This window comes from Carex rostrata, chromosome 8 (genome assembly GCF_964058835.1).
Source record: "Carex rostrata chromosome 8, lpCarRost1.2, whole genome shotgun sequence".
In the NCBI taxonomy this organism is placed as follows: domain Eukaryota; kingdom Viridiplantae; phylum Streptophyta; class Magnoliopsida; order Poales; family Cyperaceae; genus Carex; species Carex rostrata.
The window spans coordinates 10,892,358-10,911,485 of NC_135925.1; the positions used below are offsets into that span (position 1 = coordinate 10,892,358).

General features: G+C 36.5%; 2 protein-coding genes across 2 annotated transcripts; both read right to left on the reverse strand.

Moving 5' to 3' along the window:
* Positions 1–522: 522 nt before the first annotated feature.
* On the reverse strand, positions 523–8,641 carry LOC144557757 (putative WD repeat-containing protein C2A9.03). The gene is made up of 10 exons (XM_078306329.1): positions 8,611–8,641; positions 5,807–5,952; positions 4,287–4,445; positions 3,431–3,517; positions 2,255–2,389; positions 2,046–2,156; positions 1,804–1,895; positions 1,576–1,681; positions 1,337–1,423; positions 523–1,257 (listed from the first exon to the last, which is right to left on the reverse strand). Exons 2-10 carry the CDS (start codon positions 5,939–5,941, stop codon positions 844–846), a joined length of 1,326 nt encoding a protein of 441 aa, XP_078162455.1. The 5' UTR covers positions 5,942–5,952; positions 8,611–8,641; the 3' UTR covers positions 523–843.
* Positions 8,642–14,628: 5,987 nt separating this feature from the next.
* LLG1 (LORELEI-LIKE-GPI-ANCHORED PROTEIN 1) lies at positions 14,629–16,503 on the reverse strand. Its single transcript, XM_078306979.1, has 3 exons — positions 16,170–16,503; positions 15,954–16,010; positions 14,629–15,344 (listed from the first exon to the last, which is right to left on the reverse strand). Exons 1-3 carry the CDS (start codon positions 16,249–16,251, stop codon positions 14,974–14,976), a joined length of 510 nt encoding a protein of 169 aa, XP_078163105.1. The 5' UTR covers positions 16,252–16,503; the 3' UTR covers positions 14,629–14,973.
* Between the last annotated feature and the right edge of the window lie 2,625 nt (positions 16,504–19,128).

The following is a 19,128-nucleotide window of genomic DNA, read 5'->3' on the forward strand; positions in this document are numbered from 1 at the left end:
TAGAGGAAAGCTAATGTATGGATGATTGGAAAACTCTAAAAAGGATAATCATAACAAGTCACGCATCAAAGTATTAATATTTTTTTAAGTGTTAATATCTTATCTTCTAAGTATTTATAACTATGAAGATATACATATCTAAGTATTTTTTACATATGACACTGAAAGTATTTTATAACTACAAAGGTATACATATTTAAGTATTTTTTACATATGACACTGACATATGACACTGAAAGTATTAATATTTGTGATGATACAATTTTGGTTGGTATGTTTCTGGGATCAAGCTTGAATTACACATTTGTAGTTCTTTTTATGCTAAAGAGCAAACATCAAATCTCATAACCAAATTCTACAACTACAGCACTTCATTTATAAATGGCATAGCACCATTAAGTACAGTATTTGCCAGAAAAATGATAGTAAGCATCATCTTCTACTGTAATTAAGGAGCTATCGTTTACCAGTCAGGTATGGAAATAATTAGCTAGACTTGAACATTTAGGGCACAGGTAAATGTTCAAGAAAAGAATTAATAACCATTGTGATACAAGGACACACAACAGGTGTGTGAAATGTCAATAAATGATATGAGAGTACATAAGCTCAAAGAATTACATCACAAGACACAAATCAGAACCAAACTCTAAATGCAAGTTATGCACTCTTAGCTTCTATGACAACCTATCTTATGCTTATACAATTTTAACCCCCATCAATTTCCCTTCGGTGCAAATCTCTACATATTCTGTACATTCTTTTTATATACTTTCAACTCTCCAGCATTTCTCCAAGCACCCCTTTCATAAACTCTAATCTTCTCAAACAAACAATACCCTCTCAGATTAGCAAGTCAAGGTATGAGTAGCTTCTTCTTCGGTTGTACTGTAACAAACTACCATATGTACGGTCCCAAACACCAATAAACAATGACTCTGTATCCGGACTGAAAGATATCCCTGAAATCTCACCAAAGAAATCCACCTCCTGTCTCTTGTTATACCCACTTGACACATCAAAAATGTGAACAAAATCAGCAGGCTCAGCCATGGCCATATACCGGCCATCTGATGAGAATCTGACAGAGCGAATTGCACCAAGGTTACCCCGCAAGACAGTAACAGGTTTGGATAGGTTTCGGGTATCCCATACCCGGCAAGTCCTGTCCTGGTTTCCTGTAGCAAATGTGAAACCATCCGGGTTCCATGCTGATGCAAAGGAGAAATCCACATGGCCCTTTAATTCGTGAATTGTCTATAGAAAACATCTGTTAGGTATAACATGCACATATACTAGTAGAAGCAGCAGCAGATAAACATTAGAAACATTTTACCTTTCCAGAGGTGGAATCGACTAGGAGAGCCTCAGGGTTGTCACCAACTACAACTACAAGTTTTCCATCTGGGCTAAGTGCTGTATGCTGCATTCACAAGAGAAGTAAATAATAAAAATACAGAAGTATAGCAAAATCCACTTTTGGTGGAACAATTGCTTCATAAACAATGTTATTCTATTTATGTGCGTGCATGTGTCATGTTGAGAGGTGGGGGAAAGAAGGATAGAAAAACTTACATTAACAGGCCAATCGAATCGAAAGGTTCTGCAAAGCAGAAATCGCTCCATGTCAAAAACCCTGATTCCACTGTCATTGTTTGAGGCCATGAAATGAACAGCACCGCTAAAAATCAGAAGAAGACAAAGTGCTTGAGGTGAAATGACTCCAATCGCCAATAGCCAAAGACCAAGATTACCAAAAGACCACAAATTATAAAAACCAAGATGACCAAGAAAGAAAGGTACCTAGGACCATTGTAGATCTCGATGGCATTAGTGATTGCATTCTCATCGAATGTTGTCCTGCAACAGTAGCTTACTCCTTCCCTATCTAAAAACTGAGAGAGAGATTCACACATATTGGTTCACATGTCAGTTTCTGAATTCTAAAACTCGTAGTTGCAAGAAAATGTAACTAATGGTATATCACAAGGAAAGTTATACTTGTGTTTAGTAAAAGAAATATGAACACAGATATGAAGGATTACTTTGCAAATTATCTCTCCTTGAAATCCACCGGCAACAAGCAAGTTATCTTTTATAGCTAATGTACTAACTTGAGTCTGGTAAAACCCTTCCAATAGACTTCCTGGATGTTTCTGTAATAAAGAGCAAAAAAAAAAATTAGTAAGAAAAAAGAATGACCATCACGAAGTTCGACAAAGACATGAAACATTTTGCACATAATTTCAATTACCTCAGTCGGGGCGACATGACCTTGCACGTCAATGAGCACTTCCTTCTCATTGGTTAAAGCTGACCAATGAAGCACTGAATAATGTGACATGAAATATACATCGTGTTTTGATGTTGCCCACACCAAATTTCTCAACTGCATAAAAAGCAGTTTAGTTTACAATTTTAGAAGTACTGTTCTTGTAGTGGAGTCCCCTCATGTATTATTATTTATTAATCAATCACTTGAACTCCTTATAGAGGTCATTTAACTGCTTGTTTCGCAACAGAATTCCGTGTAAATTTTATTTTCAGGGTGATCTGACTGTATATCAATGTATTGCCCTCATTAGCTTAGCTGATGATTTGAAAACGACAGGAGTGTAATACTCCACACTACCCCCACACACTAAGAGCCAGAAGTAATGTACATTCCAATCCCACTAAATGCATTGAAATAACTAAAATAATATATAACTTATTTTCATATGTCCATTTTGTTATGAGATATCATATGACAATGGAAACTTTTTATTAAAAGTAACCCAAATTTAAGTTTAAAAGTGTGTCGTTAAACATAAAGATAGCCTACCTATCAAAGTTTCATTCAATTTGTGTATAGTCTAAAAATGCATCAAGGTTCATTGAATTCCAACCGTAAAATGTTCAAATCATGAATTGTAAAACGCTACCAATATCTTATAATTTTCTATATGCATGATTTGTGTCCCATATCTAAAATGATGAATTACTTATTTAAACTTAATTTAACCCACTTGTTTCTTAAATGCAACCTCTTAGCCTAGCAAAAGATAGACTTCTTTCATAGTGACTGGGTGATTGATACTAAACATTTGTTTAACAAAAAAGAGCTAAATCAGTTTTTATCACTTGTCAAATTTTGTGTTTTTGCAAGCATCTTACATAGTTAAAAAAATTGAGTTGCCAAACAGTATCTTATTTTTTTGTCAACATTATCTTTTTCACAAAATAATTATCACCATTGTGCATCCATCGGAACCCTATAAGAACACAGCAATATCTAACAGCATGTGAATTCTCTTCTCGGATGGAAAGTCCCTGAGAATGCAGTTCCGTAACTAACCGAATACAATGAATATTAGGTGCTCAAATCTCCAACCAGCATATTAAAGGAACAGAAATGATAATAACAATACTTGAGAATTTAGTCAATTACCTGGAAATGAAGAATGGTAGATTTCACAGATCTGGAGTTATGATGGAAATCATAATAATTTTCTCCTTTCTCTGTGATTACGCTTTCCTGTTTTATAACACCAAAGAACTTGTAAGCAGAGTATCAAACAAACATTAAATTGAATCCAAAAAATCATATCTTGACATTATCAAGCTAATAGGTGAAAACAAGCACAAATTGAACAAAATCACCAAATATTCTATTTACTAATCATCGCACCGTTACAAACAGACATCAGACAAAACCAGTATGTAACATCAAATGCCAGACAAAACCAGTCTGTAACATCAAATGCCCCAATACCGGACAGTATTTAAGTGTTAATTTGTCAAAATTTGTTTTAATCACAAATCCTACATACAACCTCAACCAAACTAAAAATAAGGCGCTGATCACCAACGAAACAGATCACTGAATAGCAAACCATAGAATTTCCAGACATGCCCAAAATACCCTAATTTATATTTGAGCCTGCTTTCTCTTTGTTTTGCGCAAAATTATTGTATGCATATAAAATTATAAATGGCTGTCCCAAATGTAAATCATCCTTATGGTGCCCTTGACAGGAAGAAACATTAAAGAAGAATGATTTAGAATCTGACATCAAATTTATACCATAAAGAGTTTAATTGTCTTTGACACTTAAAAGCTATATTATCAACAACAACAACAAAAAACAAAGGGAAAAAATTATCCAAGAACCCTGCACCAACATATCCCCATAACAGGAGTATAGCGAACTGTGCAACTCAACCAGTACAGTGGACACCAGTAGACCAATGTGTCTGTACAATTGGGCCATTCCTACCTCTGGGTGTAAAATAGTAGTCAATACCTTCTGAGATTTTTCTCCAGAATTGGGTACATTCTCATAATTCTTGTATTGCGACAATCTGGTTAGGCGGTACTTTTCTCGGGTAATACTTAGCCTTTCCCAGGGAATACCCTGTATATCCTTCCCTTTCCGTGCCTCTGCTGCTGTTGTGTCCGTCACCTTGTTGTGCATGGAAGGAAGAGCAGATTAATTTGGTTCATTCAATCATTCAATTCAGTTTTCAATTAAATATAAAAATTTATATCAAAAAAGCTTCAGACTTATTACAAATTAGGTTTTAGGTTGAACATAATTTGTAACATTTCCAGTTTTGTGTGTTTCATAATTACAAAATAAATGGACAAAACAACAACAACCAAGCCTTTAGTCCCAAACAAGTTGGGGTAAGCCAGAAATGAAACCCAACTGGCTTCACAAAATCAAGGTAGATAGTAATATAATAATAATAATAATAATAACAACAACAACAACAACAACAACAACAATAGGAGTAATACTAATAGTAATAATGGTACCAATAATAATAGTATAATACTAATAATAATACCAACTATATTACGCCTACACTATTGATCATAGGGACCGAGGTCCTAAGCCCTACGTCCTTGACCCCGAATCACCAGACCTATGACCTAAAGCCTATAACAGTACTCCTAAAGCCTTAAGTCCTTCATTTTTGCGTTTGCCAACCTAATTTTATTTTGGTCATCCATTTATTTTCCAGTATTATATACGTCGCTCTCATTTACTATGACACAAGGGGGTAAATTGTCCACACCACCCCCCCATCCCCCCTCCACACACACACACACACACACAAAATAAAAAAAAAACAGAACAAACCCCTTGCACATAGGTAGAGAGAGAGGAAAAAAAGCAAAATTATGGGATCTCAACTTTTTTATTCTGTCATACTGGCCACTATGTATCATCTAAAACTTTGCAGAGGACAAACAAATGTGCCAGCTAAAAAAAAATTCAGTCAACTACACTACTCCAACCAAACAATTTTTTTTGTTTAGAAAATGTGTTCTAATACTTAGACCCAAGTTTTTAAAAAAATTCACCACACACTGTAAAGTCTTCACTATTCCCAAAAGAAAACTTTTACCCTGACATATATTTAATTGAATGATTTGACAAATTAATTTGACTACAGCAAATTTTAAATTTCAAATTAACAGAGCAAATTTGGACAATGCAAGACAAATAGTTGGGTGTCCAATTTGAAACAGGTGGTGATAATAGAGGTGATCTCAATTGAAATTGCATATGCATTATTGTTTATGTAATAATAAATTTTACTTACTCAGTAATGCTGAAAAAATGAGATTGGATTGATGATTTTCAGTTTTGTATGCAATTCATGACAATTTTTGCATTCAGATAGGTCTACATTTCACAGAGCTAACAAATTCAGTTTGCCTAACCCTGTTCGTAGTAAACTGAGACAGCCAAACAAAACAAAGGAAAAACGAAAACTAGTGCTAGAAATAAGAAATTAGCTAGAGGCAAATTACAGATTGTTCTTCGTCATCTGAATCAGAACCGATGACACGGGCCCCGTTGTATTCATCATCCATGTCATTATCCATATCAGACAAGTCATATTCATCAGCCATTTCTTCAAGTTCATCATGCCCTAGCTGAGACATGGCTCCTAGACCTATATGTCCATTTGAAAAATAAATAAATAAATAAATAAAAAATGAAGAAATCAACATTGAAATTATATTGTGCATTAACATAGTAAACAAGCTAAGGGCCTGAGCAATGATTCCACAAAGCTAATCATACCACTACTCAGACACAACCCCCCCCCCCCCCCCCCCCCCCCCTCCTCTTATTGCTTGTAAAGTACCTTACTTAAAATTAAGACCCTCTACCATATCAAGCCATAGTTCGACAATTGCTACCAAGGTTTGGAAAATCAATCGGCAGCCCACGATCCGACTGTCGAGAGATTTTCAAACCGACTGGACGCGTTTTTGGCGGAAGCGGAAGGATACTTCAATGGGAATCGGAAGAGACTCACCGTCGAGTTGTGTCGATGCTTCTAATTCTTCGCGACTGATGAGTCAGATTTGATTTTGCTACCTATTCTTCAGAGTTGGGTGCGATTGTTGATCGCGAGAGAAATTGGGGGTAGCTTTTGCTGTTGATTTGGGAGAAAGAAGATGGGTCGGTCTGCCGGGTCGGGGAGGGGCTCCGAGTTCCGATGGTCAATACGTAGGCTCGGGCTGCTGAGAGAGAATAATTGTCGATTGGGCCGTAAATTTAGAGTTATTATTGGCCCAGCTATTACTTTTTTTTTAGCCTTTCATTTAATTAAACTGTGAAATTATAATTTAAGTATATAAAAAAAAAATTTGTGAGTTGGTAAAGAAGGAAATATGTGACACGCCGTGATATGACGTGATAAATATATCGTTATCAAATTTTTTTTATCACATAATGTAACGTGACGTGACTAAAATGGTGGTGGACCGTCATGTCATGTGGTCACGCCATGACCACACGTGACATAAATTACGTCAAACTTTTTTTATATTGTAATTTAAATTGTTGAAAATTCAGAAAAAAAAATATCAAAAAATATGAAAAATTCTAAAAGAAATAAATAATGTTGCAAAGTTTTTTTTTTTTTTTTAAAGAAAGGTCTTTGTCTGTTAAGCATCTGACATTACTTTAAAGAAAGGCCTTTGTTACCTTGTTGTGCATGCAAGGAAGAGCAAATTAATTTGGTTCATTCAATCAGTCAGTTCAGTTTTCAATTAAATATAAAAATTTATATAAAAAAAGCTTCGAACTTATTACAAATTAGGTTTTAGGTTGAACATAATTTGTAACATTTTCAGTTTTGTGTGTTTTATAATTACAAAATAAATAGACAAAACAACAACTACTAAGCCTTTAGTCCCAAACAAGTTGGAGTAGACTAGAAATAAAACCCAACCGGCGTCACAAAATCAAAGTAAATAGTAATCTAATAATAATAAGAGGGGTGACAACTTACCCCCTTGTGACATAATAAATTAGAACTACGTATAATACTGCAGGTATAATGTTGCCAACCTAATGTTCTTAATTCATTTTATTTTTGTCATCCATTTATTTTTCAGTATTATACGTAGTTCTAATTTATTATGTCACAAAGGGGTAAAGTGTCCACACCACCTCCCATCCCCTCTCCACACACAGAGAAAAATTAAAAAAACAGAACACACTCCTTGCACATAGGCAGAGAGAGAGAGGGAAAGGACAAAATTATGGGATCTCAACTTTTTTATTCTGTCACACTGGCCACTATGTATCATCTAAAACTTTGCAGAGGACAAACAAATATGCCAGCTAATAAAATTCAGTCAACTACACTACTCCATCCAAACAATTTTTTTTTTTTTTTTTTTTGGAAAATGTAAAGTCTTCACTGCTCCCACAAGAAAACTTTTACCCTCACATTTATTTAATTGAATGATTTGACAAATTAATTTGACTACAGCAAATTTAAAATTTAAAATTAACAGAGCAAATATGGACAATGCAGGACAAATAGTTGGGTACTTGGGTGTCCAATTTGAAACAGGTACTGATAATAGAGGTGATCTCAAATGAAATCGCATATGCATTATTGTTTATGTAACAATAAATTATACTTACTCAGTAATGCTGAAAAAATGAGATTGGATTGATTGTTTTCAGTTTTGTATGCAATTCATGACCATTTTTGAATTCAGATAAGTCCACATTTCACAGAGCTAACAAATTCAGTTTGCCTAATCTAGTTCGTAGTAAACTGAGACAGCCAAACAAAACATAAGCAAAAAAGAAAACTAGTGCTAGAAATAAGAAATTAGGTAGAGGTAAATTACAAATTGTTCTTCGTTAACTGAATCAGAACCGATGACACAGACCCTGTTGTATTCATCAGCCATTTCTTTAAGTTCAACATACCCTAGCTGGGACATGGTTGCTAGACCTATATGTCCATTTGGGAAAAAAAAAAAGAATAAATCAACATTAAAATTATATTGTGCATTAACTTAGTAAATAAGCTAAGGGCCTGAGCAATGATTCCACAACGCTAATCATACCACTACTCAGACCCCCCCCCCCCCCCCCCCCCCTCCTCTTATTGTTTGTGAAGTACCCTACTTAAAATATAGACACTCTGCCATATCAAGCCATAGTTCGACAATTGCTACCAAGATTTGCAAAATTAATCGGCAGCCCACGATCCGACTGTCGAGAGATTTTCAAACCGACTGGCCGCGTTTTTGGCAGAAGCGGAAAGATACTTCAATGGGAATCGGAAGAGACTCACCATCGAGTTGCGCCGATGCCTCCTTGTAATTCTTCGCTTCGTGTTGAGTATTTTAAGTATAGGATTTTATGCTTATTTTTATACTCTTTAGACTTTTAAATTTATAAACTTAAATACTCAAAGAATGGTCGGATGCGAGCGCATAACCTATCCTTGTAGTACTTTAGGTATCAATCCACAGGAAAATCGGGAAATACTAGTCTTTAACTCTATTGATTTGTTTTAGACTTGTGTAAGAAAGTAAAGATTGATTGGGGGGGTTTGTTCTAACAATCCTAAGGTTGGGGTTCAATACTCGAGAAGAGAAGGTTTAAAACAATAAAAGTAAAGTAAAATAGAATCTTAGTTGCTTTCAAGAATTAGGAAGATCTAGGGGCATTTGATTTACAATCCCTTGCTAATTCTATTTATTCATTTGTTTAAATTCATGTTTGATTATGATGAGGTTTCTAACTTATGTCGTCCTTGGAATAAATATTGACACCATTATCTTGGGTGGATAGTTTAATGTTCTTCAAACTCTATCAGTTTTACCTTACCTAGCGGGATATTTAATACACATGCTCCAAAACAAACATCAATATTTATTCTAAGAAAGCTTGAAAAATGGTTTATAATTTGTGTTAGCCTTTGGAACAAATATTGATACAAATACTTTAGGTGGATAGATTAATGTTCCTCGAATTCTATGGCTGTCACTACCTAGAGGGATATTTAAGTCACATGCTTCAAAGTATATATCAATATTTGTTCTAAGGTGTCCTAATTAGGTTTTGACTTCAATTTAATACTTCACCAAACCCTAACCTTAATTTCTGGAAATCCGGTTTAGATATCAAAGTACGGTCACTTCTAATCCAAATCCTAAGATGTATGTTTATGGTTTCAATTAGTACTATCCTTACCTTGACCAATGATAGAATTTAATAAACTAAAGCGGAAAGACACGATATAACATGATTTCAAGTTACTTTAATTCATTTAAACCTAACCAGGTGAACTATAATTCAAGTACTAATGAAATTCATAAAAAATAAATCACAGAAATTAACATCAAATCAAACAATCATCATAAAAACTAAAATTCGAATAAAATAGAATTAAACAAGTTCATGCATTGATCTAAACTCCTAGAGAGAAAACTAGCCTCTCATGGAGATACAATAATTCAACAAAAGATTCATTACACCATTCTCTAGATGAAGAACCCTTATTTTTGCCTTCTTCTTGAAATCTTCTTCTTCCTCCTTGAATTGCTTTCTTGATTGAAGAATTTTTTGCTAAGTATTAGTGGAGAAGAGATTTTGAGAGATGAGATGATATTTGCGAAGAGATGCATTGAATGGGAAAAAATCTCCTCTTTTATAGCTGAAAACCATACCCAATTTAGAGGCTAGAATATGGGGTTAGTGGGTGCTATCTTTACATGTTTTTCAGACTAACATGTCTAATTTTAGGCCCTTGAAATGTGGCCAGTAGTTTCAAAAATAGAAAAATGCATCGAAAACGCATTTTTAAGTTGTCTGCAACCAAAGTGTAATCACACTGTTTCTCAAGTTGTAGATCTTCTTACTAGCTTTTCGAAAAGTGGTTATATGCCCAAAACAAAGTTACGAGTCAAAAGTTATGGCTATTTTAAGTTCAGGCTTCGGTTCTGCTTGCTGCTACAGTGCGGCCAGGCCACCCGCACTGGCTGCATCGATATCCGTGCATATGCATGGATTTTGATGCACAGCTCATTATACCTTTTTAAAATTGGCGCGTGTCCAGAAATCCATCTAAGTACTTAGTGTGTCTGCACTAGACATTTTTCTTCGTTTCCTGCAAATTAAAACTAACCAAACGTAGTAACTTGATTCTAGGTGTATTATATTCTCTTTATGTTCAAAATACAAGATATTTGACATTATTTCGTGATAAAAATTAGATCGAATATATATATAATTTAGGTCTATTACTTCATGACTGATGAGTCAGATTTGATTTTGCTACTGATTCTTTAGAGTTGGGTGTGATTGTTGATCGCAAGAGAATTTGGAGTCTGCGTCGTTTGTATTAACTAAAAAATGCTCTTTTATGCTATTTTGAGTTAATACATATCGGAACGGAGCCCATCCGACCCCGCCTAAAACATAGGCGCCTTTAAATTAGCGTGAATCTTAATGCTCTTTTTTAGTTAATGCAGAGGATACGAATTCGCCCATCCCAAGCCGGCAGACAAACCCTTTTCTTTCTCCCAATTCAATAGCAAAAGCATCTCCACCATCCGATTGACTTTAAAATTTGTGCAAATTAAATTTGCACTAATATTAAAGACCTCCTATATTTAGGCGAGGGCCAGATAGGCTCCGTTTACTCAAAAGATGCTATTTTGAGTTAATGCAGACGATGCGGACTCGGAGATGGACTCCGAATTCCAGGAAGCGTATCCTCTGCGGAGTCATAAGCTGGGGAGATGTGCGGAGCTTTTAATCTGGTATGTTCGTTTTGAATCTCGGACCAGATCAGATCTTGCCCAAATTGAAAAAAAAAATTCTCAAAATTTGCCCTTCCCTCAGAGGATACGCTTTCTGCCCGCTCAATTCAAAATGAATGAACCAAATTAAAAGCTCTGCAGCTTACGACTTCGCAGAGGATACGCTTCCCCGAATTCCTATGGTCAATGGCTCAATGCATAGGCTCGGGCTGCTGAGAGAGCATAATTATTGGGCCGTAAATTTAGAGTTATCGTTGGTTATTACTTTTCTTTTTTTTTCCTTTCATTTAATTAAACTGTGAATTATAATTTAAATATATAAATTTTTTGTTGTGAGATTAAAGGGTTAGTCGGTATTAACTGCACGGGTGATAACAACATAATGTAACTTTATAAAGTAGATAGAAATTTATTTGGAGGTTATTCAAGAAATGTGGAATACCGGTACACAGGTACTAACTACAAGAAACTCACAAAAGTTCCAATATACTATATATCAATAAGATAAGAGCAATTAAAGACAAATACAACTTGCATTCAACCAAAACTAACAGCAATAAAATAAAGATATTACCGCAAGATAGATCGAGACCTACAAGCACACAAGATAAAGCATACAAGAGAAAGCACACAAGAAGTAAGGTGGTTCAATCGAGCCTACTCCACTGGGAGGCAACCAACAGACAAACTTTACTATTAATTCTTGTATTCCAATTATTAGCACAAACAATCACTCTATCTCACTAATTTCTCTTCCTCTCTGTCTCTCTTTCTCTGTTTAGAACAAGAGCTACCTCAACCATCTATCTAAATGGCATGACCTAAAGAGAAGAAATAGGAAGGTTACAACTTTGATATGGGCCAGGCCGATTGGGTCTAAACCCAACAATCTTCATCGTAGGCTCAAATCGGCAACTCACTCCATCATCAACCGTCACGGCCCAATAGCTGTATGTCGGTATCACGTCGCCTCACCCAAGCCCCCAAGTCCAAAGACTACACCATCAAACCTGAGTCCACGGCCCAGGGCCGCCCAGGTCCAATGCCCCATGTAGTGTCAGTCACCACATATCCACGCCTATCTCTACCGGCAACAAGGCTCCTGCAAGTATCAAGGCAGCCAAACCTGCCACCACCGGCTCGCCTCCGTACAGGTCGCTGTCCAATGGCACGCTCCGGCATACGACTTGTGTCCACCGCCACGGCTCCACCGCAACGTGTTACATCATCGCCTCCTACAGCTCTGCTCCTCGCAGCCTCGCACAAAGACACGGTACAATGGCTGCCAGCAAGCATAGGCATGGTCCCGACGAAGATCGTACCACTCAAGCCATACTTCACCTGTAGAAGTGTCGGCTGGTACAACAGTGGCCGTGAACTCCACCGTACCAACCATCTCATAGAGACCACCGCGTCTGGAACCCCGAATGACAATCATATCACCTCGAAATACGTCAATGGATTCACCGCGGATCCGTAGCTCATACCCACGTGAATCCAACTCACTAAGTGACACAAGACCCCGTCGAATACCGAGTACATACCGAACACCTGTAATCGTGCAAATCACACCATCCCACATCCAGAACCTAACCGAACCAACTTCGGCAACCGACAAAGTCGATCCATCAACCAAAGTCACGGCATCACCGAACAAGTCTCGAAAGGAAACAAAGCACTCCCTCCATGGACAAATATGGAATGTAATCCCAGAATCTATCACCCAGCTACCACAGACACTGCCGCTACCGCTACATGCCCCGTCACCAACAACCTCATACACATCCCCCTCACCTGTACACACAATGGCATCACCATCATGAGTCCATTTAAACCTAATTCAAATGGAATCCAATGTGGTTCGCATGGTCTCCAATAGACTTGTCTTTCAAGCAAACCCTCATCTCTTAATTATGTTGACCAGGTCAACATAACTCTCATCCATTAGTCAATTTCGAGTTTGACCAAATTTGACTTTCGCCAACCTTCCTTCTTTTAGCCATATCTTGTGATCTACAAGTCTATTTCGCGTGTTTCACATATCCACATGCTCGTTTACTAATCCTCTATCATTTGGTACAATCTAATTGACCAAAATAGCAGGATTATTTGACTCCATTTTATGTTGAATCTAATTAAACATTTCCTTATTTAATCGAGTCATCCTTTGTACATCTAATGTACTAAATTAATTCGACTAATTCTCATATTGTGTTGAATGAATGTTGTATTATGTCTAACATAATTATGCACTACTAGATTCAATATATGTTGTCCAGCAACATAATCATCAGTATCACAGACGTGGTGATATCTCAACTAGGGATCTTGTAGGTGTGATTTGCTTGGATCCGGTCATGGAATACATATTCCACAAGTCATGAGAAGCATCTAGCATAATGCATCAAGATCCCCAATCAATACAGACGATATGTAACTGGACATTATCGTGATCCAATATAGATAGTGCATTACACACTTCCTATGTTGTTTTCAATATCGCATGATATCTATAATGATAAGCATAAGATAGGAAAGTGTCATTCTTGCTATCTTGTCGATTATGTTTCTTGATCCGTGAGTGCAATTGTATCCACACTCAACTATTGATCATGGTGACCATATATAATGCTACTTTATCAAGGGGCCCAAAAGATATCATCGCTTACGCACCATATGCACATAAGGAATATTCGTCTTCTTGACATAAGTGAACTTCTCGACATAAGTGAACTTCTCAACATAAGTCATACAGATAGAGATGATGTCCTTATAATTCTCTATCACGGTGAGCGGTAACCACCAACCATTGATAGGCATTCCTTAAACTAGAAAACCAAATGTCTCAGACATAAGACAACAACACCACATGAACTATTAATGGACACAAACACAAAATCCATATAATGTTAATATATGGTCAATCTAATGCCACATAAACCTCTACATGCATCTATGAGATTAAATCGACATACTGATCGCTATGATATGTGAAACATGATCATCCTTTAGTCATCACACTGATCTCAGGTGTAATTAGAGTTCATGTGCTAATTACCTTGACCAGAGATAATTTAAAGTTTATTACTTGTGAATAATAAAACTTCACAATTCAGATCCAAAACCTCGGATGAACTATCAAGTAACCAAACTCAAAGCAACAAATTGAACAAATTAATCATTCTATAATCAATATAAAAAATAACAAACATGTTTACTCTAGAACACTAATTCCTTCAAAAGTAAAAAATTCCGAACAGGAATATCATTTTCACCTCAATGTAGCAAGGTTTCATAAGCAGATGGGTTAGTCTCAGGAAGAATTATTTGAGATATATTTTCATCATAACCGGTAAAAAAATTGGTTTCGTTAAAAATGGGTGATTTCCAACTAATCACCAAATTTGAGAGAATTTACGGGTCTACTAGGCCTTCAGCATATACGAGTATATAAATAAAGCGATCAAGTAAACACAAACCTACATCAAATGAAACAGCTCAATCCTTGGAAAAACCATAACCCAAGAGAAATGCACACAAATCACACAATAACCTTCATTAACGTCTCATGCCAGATTACTCGCCCACCTTGTAGTTCAGACAAATGCCCAAACAATTCCATATTAGTGTAAACAGTAGAAAGTTTGATAATGCCTCACAAATCATAAAGCATGTAATGCTATCTTCCTCATTACATCAAAAATCACAATTTCAGAACTGGCAAGGCTTTCTTGGCCAAAATATCAGAACTACTCTTGTAAATTTCTACATCCCACGACTCATTTACTTTCAACCATCATGCTGGTATCAAATTCAATAAGTAAAACTCAAATTAAAGTAAAATTACAAAGAATGACAGCACATAACAAGTTGTGGACCGCAGAGTCTCATAAGAAGAGAACTGCAAAACCAACCACACCCAACAACCCAAACCAAAACCGAGACACACCACGGTTAGCAGAAATAGCGCCTGATTTCTCAGATTGGGAGGTGGAGGTGGAGTTAGAATCAGGGCAGGGGAGTCCGTTCTTGTCGCCCTTGCACTCGCTGGCAAAGAGGCCTGGAGGGTACTTACCATAGATATTGATGTAGCTGAACATGGTTGAGGCACAGTCATTTGATGCATCATTGAGCTCGCTGGCGTATGGGCATGCGAACAGCACCAGCGCATCGCAGCACTGTTTGGCTGGGTAACTTGGCCCCTTGCACTGGCTTGTTATTATCGTGTAGTTCTGGAACTCGAAGTTCACTGGACAACCTGGAACAAACGTTGGTATTGAAGTTTAGCCAACTAAAATTTATTGGTTCCAACTGATAATAGGATCGAGGGTTTGAACTATGGTTCTGTGTTAACGTGATCTCACACGGTCATACTGTTAAATGCTTAAACTGGTTACTTGATCAAGGATTTCATTGAACTTTTTTTTAATAAAGCAGGGACTGGATTAAGTGATTAACCTAGTAAATACATTAGGAATAAATCTGCACTTTGACCTAATTGCTGGAATTAAAGGCGGCACTATTTGTATCATGAGTATCTTATTTTTATCATGATCCTCAAAATAGTAAATAAACAAAAGGGCATTGCCCATTTTACACCACAAATCGTAATTTCTTAATTTTAATAAGATTATTATATGATTGGATCGGTTTCAGACTTGTATTCCAGCACAGGTTCTTTTTACCCTTTTCTAATTCCACGAGAATACGTTGATTTACAATTGCATCATTGTTCAACACTGACTTTGACTATGACTAAATTGAACAAAATTATGAGCACAATACTAAAAAGTGACCATTTTTTCTTCCATAGAAATAAATAAATCTAGAATTGGAAACTAGATTTATTCAAAAGAAAAATCATTACTCTTCTTTGCCTGCAGCAAGTTTCTTCCTGTAGATCTGTGAGAATTGAGCACCTCATCTGACAAAAGCAAAAATGAATATATATAAAAACAATTAATATCTACTGAAACGCGGCAAAAGAAGGAAAGAAGTAAGTTATCACAGAAATTAAAAAGAATACTCCATTGAAAACCATCAAAAATTTTAAAAAGCTCCAATGAACAAGCATATCACGCACCTGAGATGAAACTACTAGAAGCAAAACCGATCAAAAATGCAAGTACAAGCGCCCCCATGGAGAAAACTCCATAGAAAGCCATGCCTCGGCGGCTGAAACAATGGATCTCTAAATTAGTTAATTTCTCGCCACCAGTTCGGATAGGAAAAAAAGAGGGCTACAGAAAGAGAGAGGGTGGCACGAAGGCAAGGCTGGCTATGCAAGACCCGTCAAAAGAATGTTAAGAAACTGAAAGAAACACTAATAAAATGAATCAGATTTTTACTTCACGGAACTACGGAAGTGGCGAAGACCGCTAGTTTAGTAATTGGTTGGATAACTCCGTAGACCGGAGACTTGGAAAGTGGATGTCCATGTCACGAAGACCTGGTCCATGGAAAATTGACGTTTCTGGGCCCTACTACTAGCAACAGTTCTGCCGTTCTGGTGTTTCGCCAGGCTGATCGGTTCACGCGGTTTCTACTTTCTAGCTGGATACCAACTAGCGAGCCAGCTATTTTCGAATTTGAATAGACTGTCTCGGCTTATACTAATTAAGAAGGTGCAAATGTTTAATGGTCGATGACAGGTGGGACCAGAGATAAGCCCCTAAATTCGAGAGGAAATAATGGTCTCGGTTCCCATCATAGTATTCATAGTTTACACTTTACAGAGGATTTTATATTCGAGATCGGTGCTTGTCCCTATCTTCATCGAGTCCATCGTCTGCATTAACTCAAAAGAGCATCCTTTGAGGGAAAATTTGATAGAATGCCCTACCTCCAAAAATTATTAAACAAAATACCCTCCTCTTAAAATCATTCTCTTAAAATCATTGACAAAATGTCCTTGTGGGCCTTACTTTTTCCTTTCCTCTCCTTTATCTCTAGGTTACTCCCATGAACCTTTTTAATGCACATTGAATTCCTATGACCCATAATTGGCAACCATTTCTGCCTTTATTAATTTATATATGTGTACAAAAAAGACAAATCAAATTACATTGCTTTTTAGACCTACGCTATCTGAATCAGCACAACTAGCTAGAGTTACACAGGATATACAAACGATACTGGCACAATTATCACTCACACCTAGAATACTGGATGATGCATCATGGAAATGGACTGCCTCAGTCAAGTTCACTGTCAAGAGTGCTTACTTTACGATGAAGAACGACCCCATACCAAATTAAGTTACACAAACACAAGGTATGGTCGTTGCAGGTGCCATATAGAGTAAAATCCTTTGGGTCGTTGATGACTCTAGACAAAATTATGACGATTCAAAACTTGATGAAAAGAGCCATATGCTTGCAGAACTGATTCTGAGAGTGTTAATCACCTCTTCAATGAATGCCTATACACCTTGGCCTTGTACAACCGTATTGAAGCCCTCACTGACAACACAACAAAGCTAGTACGGCCACTGATACAGCCCTCTATGGCAATTATGCACGATACGGCCACTGATACAGCCCTCTATGGCAATTATGCACGATACAGACACCTAGAAGGAGGCAACAATCACATAACACAATTTGTAGTGTGGAGCATACAGCCACTGAACACCCCGCCGAACCTAACCCGAACTATTCATTTGTCACTGTGATGTGGAGAGAGAGGTGCTTGCGGATATTCAGAGAGGTAACGAAGGACATAAAGGATCGACCTTGCACAAGAAGTACTAATACAGCTCAAATATGTGCAACCCAGACTAACCTCAATTGTAGGAGAATGAATATTATGAATGGGTTTCGGTCTGATAAAAAAGTAGGGATCACATCTTGTATGATACAACACTAGTACCGTGTGCCCTACTTTCATGACAAAACTTTTTTGTTTCTCTTTTAAAAGCTCTAATTGAGCCAATTTTTTGTTTGTTTGTTTGTTATAAAACCCTTGTAACTATTCTAATTAATGAAATCCAATGAGAGCGAGGTCTATATTTTTTCTCAAAAAATATAATATAATTATTCTGAATACTAGCTAGGTTGAGTAAGAAAAAGAGACGTCATTATAGGAATTCAATAAATCAACAAAGAGCTGATTCAAATTTAACAAGAAATGTTTACATCAATACTAATTAATTCATGAGCGAATCTGCTATAGAAAGATCAATTACTAGATAATAAAAAAATATAACTCATGGCCCTAAATTTCGTTAAATAATTTACATAATTACTTTCTATGAATGGTGCATTGACAAATTGAACCTGCCACATCGACAAAGTGATGATTTGCCTAAATAAATAAATTAATAATGGCAAAACTGATTGCCGGATATGGCATTCAATGTGCATTAAAAAAGTTTATGGAAGTAAATAAGAGGTGAAGGAGAGGGAGTGGAAAAGTAGGACCACAAGGGCATTTTGTCAATAATTTTTAGAAAGGGGTATTTTATTTGATAATTTTTGGAGGTAGGATATTCTATCAAATTTTCCTCCTTTGAGTTAATAGATATCTGCCGTTTGATTGTAAACGGAGTCTATTTGACTTCCACCTAAAACATAAGAGGTCTTCAATATTTATGCGGATTTAATTCACACGAATCTTAAAGCTTATCGGACAATCCTAATGTACTAACTCAAAAGATTCCTTTTGAATTCATCTTCATCCCTGCTTTCAAGATCGGTGCTTGTCCCTATCTTCATCGAGTCTGCATCGTCTGCATTAACTCAAAAGCTCATTTTTGAGTTAATAGATATCTGCTGTTCGATTGTAAACGGAGTCCATCTGACTCTTGCCTAAAACATAAGGAGTCTTCAATATTAGTGCGGATTTAATTCACACAAATCTTAAAGCTTATCGAATGATCCTGATATATTAACTCAAAAGATTCCTTTTGATTTCATCCTCATCCCTGCTTTGGCACTCCAATATCAATATGCAACTCAAGAGGTGTCATGTTGCCTTTTTTTGTATAGCAGCACTTGGCAAGACTCGAGAGGTGTGATGCACAAAACTCTGAAGCAGCGGAT

Coding starts and splice junctions, on each gene's coding strand:
- LOC144557757 (XM_078306329.1), bottom strand. CDS start 5,941: ATGTCTCAGCTAGGGCATGATGAACTTGAAGAAATGGCTGATGAATAT. Junction 3,518..4,286: donor CTGGAGAAAAATCTCAGAAG/GTATTGACTACT, acceptor GTTATAAAACAG/GAAAGCGTAATCACAGAGAA. Junction 1,896..2,045: donor AAGGAGAGATAATTTGCAAA/GTAATCCTTCAT, acceptor TCTCTCTCTCAG/TTTTTAGATAGGGAAGGAGT.
- LLG1 (XM_078306979.1), bottom strand. CDS start 16,251: ATGGCTTTCTATGGAGTTTTCTCCATGGGGGCGCTTGTACTTGCATTT. Junction 16,011..16,169: donor TTCTAGTAGTTTCATCTCAG/GTGCGTGATATG, acceptor TGCTTTTGTCAG/ATGAGGTGCTCAATTCTCAC. Junction 15,345..15,953: donor CTTGCTGCAGGCAAAGAAGA/GTAATGATTTTT, acceptor CGTTTGTTCCAG/GTTGTCCAGTGAACTTCGAG.